The 11,523-nt window shown below is 35.5% G+C and overlaps 2 protein-coding genes across 2 annotated transcripts; one reads left to right on the plus strand and one right to left on the minus strand.

Annotated features, from left to right (window-relative positions):
* Positions 1-906: 906 nt before the first annotated feature.
* LOC100980373 (olfactory receptor 4K3) lies at positions 907-1,884 on the minus strand. The gene has a single exon (XM_003811707.5). It carries the CDS (start codon positions 1,882-1,884, stop codon positions 907-909), a length of 978 nt encoding a protein of 325 aa, XP_003811755.5.
* A 6,340-nt stretch (positions 1,885-8,224) lies between these two features.
* On the plus strand, positions 8,225-9,469 carry LOC100980715 (olfactory receptor 4K2). The gene has a single exon (XM_003811708.4). The coding sequence runs from the start codon at positions 8,525-8,527 to the stop codon at positions 9,467-9,469; it is 945 nt and encodes a 314-aa protein (XP_003811756.2). The 5' UTR covers positions 8,225-8,524.
* Positions 9,470-11,523: the final 2,054 nt, after the last annotated feature.

Below are 11,523 nucleotides of genomic sequence, written 5' to 3' on the forward strand. Positions count from 1 at the left end.
CATCATGACACCAAAACAATTTGTTACTGCTTAGGAAATATATGTCTATATTTTTAAGTGAATGATGTAGATTTTGTCTCTAATTAGCATGATTGTGAAAAACCTAGTGCATCATTGGGTCTTATTTTTATCTTTTGTAGAACAGGGCTATGGATGAGATTTGTTGTATAGTACTCTAGGTTCCTTTTAATCTTTTAGATAGCTAGCTAGCTAGCTAGCTAGCTAGATAGATAGATAGATAGATGTGATAGATACACATAGATATAGATATGACTATAAGAGTTTGCATGGAGTTTCCTATACTGTTTTAAAACTATGAAGTCCACTCTAGGGAACGTAGGGACTAAAGATAAGTAAGATACATTCCTATTCTTACCCACAATGGGTTACAAACATATTAAATGGCAAATATTTTTACTTACCAAAAACCCTCTATTGCCTTTTGAATTTTGAGCTACAAAAAACCCACATTCATTAGCATCTTGTCAGCAATAAACATTCTATTGCTACTTTAGTGTATAGGGTACTATACTAGGTGCTGCTGCTTTTATACTTGTCTTTTTTCTTAGAGACTATTGCTAGAGATAGGGAGGAAATCTACTCTTTCTTAAAACATGTGAAAGTCTCAAAGGAAATTATATTCAGATAGATCTGAAAAAAATAAATATTCGACATTGTGGGTCCTTTCACACTAAAATGTTAAGTATACATTTTATAATGCTCTATAGTAAATGTTAGGTTGTGTAAGAAACAATTAATATGACCAGAACTTCATGACAGCTGAGGCTGATTACAGAAACAGTTCTACCATGAACTAATTGATTTCTTGCAATAGCATCAATATGTTGACCAACTGAATGAGGGGGATAAATGCTGAACAGGTATTTTATTTTCCTCTGAGGAAAATTAAGGAGTATGATCAGTCTTCCTAGATTTAAAGATATGGCTGCTTAGTTTCCTCATGGAATACTTGACGTCTTTATTCCTAACGGTATAGATCACTGGATTCAAGAGGGGAGTGTATATGGTATAAAATACTGAGAGTACTTTGTCTATTGGGAAATTTGTGAAAGGCCACACATAGATGAAAATGCATGGGCCAAAGAAAAGGGTCACAACAGTAAAGTGGGCACTGCACGTGGAGAGGACTTTGGAGGATCCACCAGAGGAATGCTGCCAAACGGTGACCAGGGTGATAGTGTAAGAGATCACCAAGAGGATGAAGCACACCAGGGCAATCATGCCACTGGTTGAGATCATGAACACCCCCAGAATATATGTGTCGACACAAACGAGTTTAATCACCAAAGGGAGGTCACAAAAGAAACTGTCTACTTCATTGGGTCCACAGAAGGGCAGATTCACTGTAAATGCTAACTGACTCAGAGCATGGAAGATGCCGACAATCCAGGAAAGTATCACAAGCCCAACACACATTCTCCGGCTCATGATTGTTAGGTAACATAGAGGCTTACAAATAGCCACGTACCTATCAAAGGACATGGAGATCAGCAGTACAATCTCAGCACCCCCTAAGAGATGTAGGAAGAATATCTGGGTCATGCAGCCTTCAAAAGAGATGGCTTTGTGTTCTCTAAGGAAGTCTGCAATCATTTTGGGGGTGGCAAATGAGGCCAGGGACATGTCAATGAAGGAGAGATTGCCCAGCAGAAAGTACATAGGGGAGTGAAGGTGTGGCTCTGATGCAATGGTGACCACAATAAGAAGGTTCCCCAGCACAGTGGCTGCATAGACTATGGAGAAAAACAGGAAGTAGAAAATCTGGAGTTCTAAAGAACTGGACAGACCCCGTAGTATGAATTCGGTTACCGCAGACTGATTGCTCCAGGCCATTTGCTCTGATTTCTGGAAGGACTCTAGCATTTATTTCCAGCTGGGAGGAGAACTAGGAAAAAATATAGCAATCAAACTCAAAGTGGGATTTTTGCATAGACTAATTTAGTGGCAGCCTACCATCAGATAGTTCCCTATTGTCTCTTTTCCGGACTCACAGTGGCCAAATATTTTTCCCAATGGCCTTTCTAGATATTTCAAATGATTCAATTACATATTATTTTTTATGACTTAGCAATTTGTTTTACAAGTAAAATACAAATATTCATAAAATAAATAAAAATTAATGGTTTCAAATATTTACTCCTCAGTTTGTGAAATACTTTTTAAATTTCACAGCTTGCTGACGGCAGCCTTTTGTAAGAAAAGGGAGTAAAAACCTTTTTCAAACAACATGAAGGGTGAAAGACGGAGGAGGAATATTTGAGGATCAAAGCTTATTATTAGTGGGAACACAATAGTGGGAAGGATGTGGGCACTGGTCTCTTGCAGTGGCTAGGAAAAAGGAATCAAACATGAGGGAAGGAGGATGGCTACAGAGAAACATCATCTGTTTCAATTTGCCAATGGAGATTGTCTAGAATAAAAGTGAAATGGCTGGGCGCGGTGGCTCACACCTGCAATCCCAGCACTTTGGTAGGTCGAGGCGTGCAGATCACGAGGTCAGTAGTTCAAGACGAGCCTGACCAATGTGGTGAAACCCCGTTTCTACTAAAAATACAAAAATTAGCTGGGCAGGGTGACATGCGCCTGTAATCCCAGCTACTCAGGAGGCTGAGGTAGGAGAATCACTTGAACCCGGGAGGCAGAGGTTGCAGTAAGCCAAGATCGTGCCACTGCACTCCAGCCTGGTGACAGAGTGAGACTCTGCCTCAAAAAAAAAAAAAAAGTGAAATCACCTCTAATTATTTGTTCTTTATTTTAGTTATGCAGATATTATGAATGACACTTGATGTATGTCACCAATGCCATACATTTTTCAGAGGCTAATGAACATGTTCTGGTTAAAGCCTGAAGTACTCATACATTTCTAAGTACATTTTAAATAGAAAGACTGTTAAATACCATGCTGCCAGAAGCCAGGCAATTTTTAAATGCTAGAAATTATTGATTTCACAGAAGCTGTTTGAAACAAAAAACACTCTTCCTGTTTCCAGAGTTTACATGGAGCAACTGTTGAGACAAGTTTACATCAGACAGAAGAGAGTAATGAATTTATAAGTTATGTAATAAACACATCTCAAAAGTTGTAACTTGGCTGATTAAGGAAATCTCTGTCCCACTGAGATCTGAGATTTACAAAGTGCACTGAAAGCCAATTGAAATGATGTGTACTCAAAATTCATAACAAAACCTTTTCATCTTTCTACTAATCCAAGCATTTGTTTTTCTTTTCTTTTCAAACCTCTGTTATAACTATATATTCTAAACAAATTGTTCTAAGACCAAACCCAATTTACTCATTCAACTACCTACTGTTCTTTTGCTTTCTATTAAAAATGCTGTGGCCTTTGAAAAACAAATAAACAAAAAAACCTTCACATTGTTCTTCTAGCTTTACCCATCCCAGAAACTTTTCAATTTCTTTTGCACTCACCTACCTGATATTTAAATAGAAGTCTCTAGCACAGCACTCATTTAAATTGGTGTACCAGAAATAACAGTGACCTGAGAGTCAGAAAATGGGAATTGAAATCTTGTCCTAGGAGTGTGGGATCAAGTAAATTACTGAGTCAACCGATGCTTCCAAGTCTTCATATGTAAAATAGGGGCGTTGATCTAGATAATTTTAAGATCCTTTCCACACATGTAATATAATACTCAACCAACTCCTGAAAGCAGGGACAACTGCGTCACAGTGAAGTCAGGTGAATCCCTTGCCTAATTTCTGGGGAAAGGAGGCTCACAGTCCTTGAGACCTTTGTATTTATGACAGTTGTATTGATATGAAATAATTTTGTGAATTACATGGCAAGAAAAAGACCAGCTGCTGCTTGGGGAATAAACAAATGTTCAAGTTGCAGTGGGAGTTATTAAAACTTTCAAGTTGGTTTGGCCATATTTAAAGGTGAATTACAGAATGCATGATTGCTCGTAAATGTTTCATGTACAGGGCATGGATGTGATTGGCTGGGAAAATATAAAGAATAACGTGTATCTTGGACCACAGCAAAGACAAGACAAATAGTATCTATTATTTGACTTATGAGACTACAAGTGTTATCTCCCAGTTCCTCCATTAACAAATGAGTATAAGGCCTATGTATCCCCATTTGGAAAAAAACTGATACAGAAAATAAGAAAATGAATGTTCAAGAATTTAAATTTTGTACTATTCACTTGAATCATTATGGAGTAATGGAAGAAAAAAGTGAAAAGTGAAAAAATTCTGGTTTATAAATTCTAAATATGTAAAGAATGTGAAGTAATCATCAAAATTTTAATATCTGCTAAAAATCAGAATAACAATCAATAAAATTTAAATGCCACCCATACTTAAATATTTCTCTATTAACAAGAAAGTTTTGAATATTTATGTTTCACAGAGCTTGTATTCATAAGGTGAAAAGAAATAACTTGATGAAACTGCATTATATGCCTCTAGTGTAATATAAAGAACATTGAATCTCAGATTTGGAGGCCTGAGTTTACATCACAGTACAAGACTTTATTATATTATACTGAGTACATCACCACATTATCATAAATCTCAATCTCCTCATTTCCACTGAGAGATAAAAAAACAAAGCACTGGTATATCAGTACATAAAAAGCTATTAAATTAGACAATAAAAAGACCAAGAACCCTGCATAAAATGGGAAAAAAGCGCAAATAGCTATTATCTATATAAAAGATGCTCAAACTATTTTTTATATGAACATATATTCAAATTCATTGAGATACCACATATCAACTATCATATGGTAAATGTTTCTATCAGGCAGCAAAATTCTAGCAGTTTGAACAACTGCTCTAGATGATACTACAGTGAAGTAATGCCAGAAGGAATATAAAATAATAAAATCCCATGGAGGAACATTTAAATATATTAAATATACACATATATATTTAAATAGGTATATGTGTATATATATGTGTGTGTGTGTGTATATATATATAGGCATATATATACCTATTTATATATATATATGTAGATTTACCTCTAAGGAGAGGGAGATGATAGGGGACAATAGGATTGACATGTTGGAATGTCAGGGATAAAATCAAAACATCTCTGATTTTATCTACATTGTTAGTTTTGACTTAGATTAAGAAATAGAGTTCAACTTAGAAAGCAGAGCTACCATGCACTGTGGGATAAGGCATTTACCATAGGAATTAGACCTTAAACAATTGTGGAAGGACTTAGGAAAGCAAAGACATGAAACAGGGAGCTGCAGAATCAGAGGCAGCAATAGCCAGTCATCTGAGAAACCAAGCCCATCTAGCCAATGAAGTAGAGGTCATGAAAGGAGCAAAATTTAGAAAATTTTGCTGGTAGAAAAATTTTTGTTCAGTTGCTACTTCTGAGGATCTACAGGCAGGCAGCCTGAGGCTTCTGTTGATTCTCCAATTCAGAAGTTGGGAAAAAGGTGGACGCAGAGTGAAGTGGCTGAGAACAAAACAAGCTAGAAGCTGTTGGCACCTCTGCATCTGTATAGCCACAAAAATCAGAGAGTAGTGGCTGGTGCTTTGGGCTGCTTTTCAAATTACAAACACATTTATTTTTAGACAACTCCAATACAGAAAGACGTGGGGAAAAGAATTCTGGGAACTGTAGTTCTCAGCTTAACCACTTTGACAATAGAAAGATGTAAGGTGCCACTCTCCGGTCTATAGGAAAGACTCATGCACTTGCATTATTTACCTGGGAGCTCCGCTGGTACTGGAACTTTCAGAATGGCTTTCCTAACATATCTTGTGCCTCACCTGGAGTGTATAAAATGGCTAGGGCCTGGCTGGTACTCCATATTTACATATAATATCTCATCATTCTGTATTCCTCCCGTGTGTGTGTGTGTGTGTGCGCGTGCGCACATGTGTGTCTATTTCTCAATGTTTCTTTGTATTTATTCTATTTATCCTAAGACCCTGATGAGTTAAAAAATAAAATATATAAACAGTGCTGGAGTCACGCATTGACTTTTAAAACTTCTGCTCATGTGTGGCATATGATACTTCTAGTCACATTACATTGAACAAAGTAAGTCATGTATCCAAGGTTCTGGTAGATAAAGTGAAGGTTATACTCCTTCCTCAGCATGTGAAGGTCCCTGAAGGGATGAGCCATATACAAAAAGGTAATCAATTTTGATTTTCTAAAATTCAGTGGGCTGGGTGTGGTGGCTCACTGTTCATCCCAGCACTTTGCGAGGTGGAGGTGGGCTGATCACTTGAGGTCAGGAGTTCGAGACCAGCCTGGCCAACACGGTGAAACCCCGCCTCTACTGAAAATATAATTAGCAGGGCATGGTGGCACATGCCTGTAATCTCAGCTACTCTGGAGGCTGAGACAGGAGAATCGCTTCAACCAGGTGGTGGAGGTTGCAGTGAGCCAAGATTGCACCATTGCACTCCGGGCTGGGTGACAAGAGTGAAACTCTGTCTGAAAAAAAAAAAAAATTTCATTCTACTACATAGACTGCACAGGAGAATAATCATATTATTAGTATTCAATAAATAAAAATATTGATAATGACAGTTACTTGGATGTCTCATTTAATTAATTACAATCACATTCACATTTCTGGTAACTTAGTCAAAATTATCTCCTTATATCCATTTCATTAAATGATCTGTGTTAAATTTCTCCCTTCTCCAAACTATCTAAATAAATGCTTACATAATACTGCTTTCAAATAATCATAATTCTGCCCCTGACATTAAAATGACCCGTTATCTTTTATATCAAGTTAAATTTTTAGAAAGGCATTCTTGTTCTTCTAAACTGCTAACTAAATATCCTGTTTCATGGCAAATAAGCTGCACTGTTTTCCCTCCACGTGCATTTTTTTCTTCTGCCAATTAATATTTTAGTTTTCATTCTAAGTCAAGTTCATGACATGTCTCCTGCAAGAACACTTGCTTGATTGATTCTGCACATTACCAGTTTTTTTTTCATTTTTTTTTTTAACTAAAGTCTAGTTCATCCATGGTCTCTGAGAATTGACTGAACATGAGGTTTATTTGGTGGTATTTTTCACCAGTTGTTTTATTTATAGGTGTTTAATATTTCCAAATAACTGTAAATTACTTGAAGCAGAGGTGAATATTTGGATTTTGTTCTCCGTTGCTTCTAATATAGCATTAGAGAACCAAGAGTGCTTATTAGAATTAGTTGATTTGATATTTCCTGCTGCTTTTTGAAATTAGGACTTTCCCAACTTCTAGTCCCTGAATCTCTCAGGTCCAGGTGAAAACAATCTTTGTAAATTCCCATAAGATTCTTGAAATATCTTTCCTTTGTGAATTCAATAATGCCATCTTTGTTGTTTAATAAATCCCATTGCAAGGTGATTTCTTGTTCAATTCCCATGTCCCTACAACATCCATTTTATCCACAGCTGGTACACAACTAATGATTCAACTAGGTCATTTATTTATATTTTAAATTGCCTTCTATGCTCTGTCAGAAGCCTACTTAACACTGAATAATCTAAAGCCCTGGTTCTTCTATAGATCTGGTAAGTAGAAGTGTTTTACAAATGATTTCTACTGAAATATTTTAAATGTTTGCCCTTCCCACTCCCATTTCCTAATCCCTATTCCATGATGCTTAGGTCAATACAACAGTTTACATATGTTAACATTTACAGAAGAAGAATTCAAACAGAGGTGAAATGAAAGAGATTGATCTTTGAGCACTTTCCCATGAAAATGTTGTTATATATCCTTTGTGATATAAAATTTTAAATCATAGAATTATAAATATTTGTAAGGAACACATTCATATTTTAATGAAAAAGAAAGGACCAAAAGAAGTTAAATGCCTTTCCTTTGTCTATATGACTGTATTGTAATAAATTAGTCTTCTTTCTCTGGATGAATATCAGCAAAACTAACTTTCTATGTATTTCTTTTGAGTTTCAAACAGGAAACTTTATCTGGAAATACTTTAACAGTTCATCTCTGGAAATTTACAAGAGCTCTACAACTGTCCATCGAAACTTCACTATAATGTGCTTAAGAGCCCTTATATGTGATATAATTTTTATATGTTTTCATCAGTAAGGATATCTTTATGGACAAATTCCAAATGACTAAACATGTATGTGTATGTGTGTTTCACACATTGTCACCATAAAGTAAGTTCTTACTGTTATCGTTAGACTTACACAGATGAATAGATGGACAAATAGGTAGGTATGTCTGTTCAGAATGATATTATCTTGGTTGGATTGCCATTAGTATCAGAAAAGAAAGTGTTCTTTTCAATACCTATGATTTAAGGGACATTTTGCTATAAGCTCTAATATTTCATAATTTCCATTCAAAACAATATACCAAATGAGAAGGATGGAAAGAATAGTCAAGGTAAGTTTTATAGAGAAGATAAAATTTCTGAAAGTAGATAATTGGAAATGAATCTTTTGCTTCCATTGAATCTGACTTTCCTTTTTTTTTTTTTTTTTTTCTCGTGATACAGGCTTCTGCCTATGAATCAAGACAATGGATGTGGGCAATAAGTCTACCATGTCTGAATTTGTTTTGCTGGGGCTCTCTAATTCCTGGGAACTACAGATGTTTTTCTTTATGGTGTTTTCATTGCTTTATGTGGCAACAATGGTGGGTAACAGCCTCATAGTCATCACAGTTACAGTGGACCCTCACCTACACTCCCCTATGTATTTCCTGCTTACCAATCTTTCAATCATTGATATGTCTCTTGCTTCTTTCGCCACCCCAAAGATGATTACAGATTACCTAACAGGTCACAAAACCATCTCTTTTGATGGCTGCCTTACCCAGATATTCTTTCTCCACCTTTTCACTGGAACTGAGATCATCTTACTCATGGCCATGTCCTTTGATAGGTATATTGCAATATGCAAGCCCCTGCACTATGCTTCTGTCATTAGTCCCCAGGTGTGTGTTGCTCTCGTGGTGGCTTCCTGGATTATGGGAGTTATGCATTCAATGAGTCAGGTCATATTTGCCCTCACGTTACCATTCTGTGGTCCCTATGAGGTAGACAGCTTTTTCTGTGACCTTCCTGTGGTGTTCCAGTTGGCTTGTGTGGATACTTATGTTCTGGGCCTCTTTATGATCTCAACAAGTGGCATAATTGCATTGTCCTGTTTTATTGTTTTATTTAATTCATATATTATTGTCCTGGTTACTGTGAAGCATCATTCTTCCAGAGGATCATCTAAGGCCCTTTCTACTTGTACAGCTCATTTCATTGTTGTCTTCTTGTTCTTTGGGCCATGCATCTTCATCTACATGTGGCCACTAAGCAGCTTTCTCACAGACAAGATTCTGTCTGTGTTTTATACCATCTTTACTCCCATTCTGAACCCAATAATCTATACTTTGAGGAATCAAGAAGTAAAGATAGCCATGAGGAAACTGAAAAATAGGTTTCTAAATTTTAATAAGGCAATGCCTTCATAGTTTTTGTGACACAGAACATTAGACACAATGCTGTGTTAGGCTTTTCTTTCTAGAGGGTTCTTACCAAATTGTAATTGCCAAGAATTTGTGAGGGCTCAAGTTCAGTGCATTTTGAAACTATTCTCATGAATGTGAATGTGTTCAAAATACATTTGAAATTTCAGAAAAGCAAGTTAATAAGAACAATTTATTCTAGAAATAAAGACTATAAAAATGTCAGGAGTGACAGTTCCAGTTAGGACATTCAATATCAATAATCAATTTATTGGAAAAGAGGACCAAGGAATGAGGAGAAGAAATATAGATTAAAGCAGAACTAGGAGATAATGACAATTACCCACAGTGAGCAACTGAGTCACTTAGTGAGATGCTCCTAAAGTATGACAAGCTGGCAAGATTCCTATAATCCTTAGGAACTCCATACTGTTGTAGGATCTTAGCCTCTGACAGAGAAGCAATGATTTTCCACATACGTTCCCAAGCCACTCCTACTTAACATTTAAACCAATTTGTGATCTCTTCTACTAAAGAAAACTCCAGATATATTTTATTTCGAATGTTAATGACGTCCATAAAATTGCCTTAAGTGTAGCAATCTTTACCAACCATTTTTAGTTCATCATCAAAGCAATACAGTCATGATATTTCTTTCTGATAATGCAGAATGAGTAGGGAGGCTGGAGAATTCTGCAAATCAGAAAATATGAAATGAGTTGCAGATCAGTACACTTTGTTTTGTGCAGACACGATGGTTGCTTAGTTCCTAAGAAGTTAAAACTAGAATTGAGAGACACAGTTTATAACAGTTGAATTTATGGGGAGTCCATGCTTTCATTTTAAAGTGTTATATTGCTTTCCATTTTGGTTATTTTTTTCTTGAAATATTTGGATGTAAAAATAATGAATCTGCATTTAGTAATACATTGTCAATTTAATAAGTATGTTTTCGTACACAAATAGGTTTTGTTACTGTTATAAATAAATCTGGTAGGTTCAATATTAGCTTTAATGTATACAAAGTATTACTACCACCTCCTGGTACTAACTGGAATTGCAAGTATTGAAAGAGGAAAAATAATTGTGTATACCCCACTTTGCAAATCATCTTTAAATGATGGCAAACATTCATGAGTTAACTCTTATTTAGAATTTTCTAAATGATATTGATAAAATATAGTGTCTTATATATGATCCAACATGTATCCACAAAGGGAAAGATATGTTGCAACCACAGTATTTGATAATATCAAGTTATTTTCTGGTATGATTGAGTAAATGGAGAAAACAAATGAAATGCATTAATTATCATTTATGAAAGATAATTAAAACAGAAAATCCTTAGATGTTCATATTAAACCAAGTTATAAAAGGAATGTATTTTTTCTTCATCAGTTTGTGTTTTATTTCTTCATTAATGTACTAAGCAAATAAGGAAAAAACTTACAGCTTGAAAGTCTGTGATATTGTGTTTAAAGCCTGAGCAGTTTTGAAATTATTAGATAATAACGTCTACAGTATTAACATAAAATAAAACATGCTTCTGTAAGCACAAGATTAGCATAATTCTATTTTAAATAGGGATACAAATAGGCCAATTTAGGTTTTGAGTGTGAACTTTCTCTTGGTTGCAGTTATATGTACAAATATGTTCAGATTCAAGGACTTCGTTTATGTAGAATGTTTTAGCTGGTGTTTAAAAATGCTAGAAATAATTCTTTTACTTGACATATTTCTTTGTCCAGGGAATATTTTCAAAACTGTGCTGCTTTTTGCAATATAAAACTGTGGAATCTTTTGGAAGAGACGCTATTGATTTTCTGTGCTTTTGTGGAGAATTCTAAAACTCAAGAACATTTGCCAAAATACCCTCAAAGGTGTAGCTGATCAGCAGACAACTCTATAAGGCAAGTCAATAATGAGATTAAGTAGTTGGATTGATAGTAAAGTTCTGTGGCTGTAATAAAAAGGATTACAGAAAGCCTTTGGAGGGCTTACATATATAAATGGAACTATCACATTTCTCGGTGGCTTAGTGTGAGGAGTCAATATTCATG

Source organism: Pan paniscus, chromosome 15 (genome assembly GCF_029289425.2).
Source record: "Pan paniscus chromosome 15, NHGRI_mPanPan1-v2.0_pri, whole genome shotgun sequence".
Classification (NCBI taxonomy): Eukaryota; Metazoa; Chordata; class Mammalia; order Primates; family Hominidae; genus Pan; species Pan paniscus.

What these genes read in the sequence shown, in the direction of transcription:
- LOC100980373 (XM_003811707.5), bottom strand. Translation starts at nt 1,884, where the DNA reads ATGCTAGAGTCCTTCCAGAAATCAGAGCAAATGGCCTGGAGCAATCAG.
- LOC100980715 (XM_003811708.4), top strand. Translation starts at nt 8,525, where the DNA reads ATGGATGTGGGCAATAAGTCTACCATGTCTGAATTTGTTTTGCTGGGG.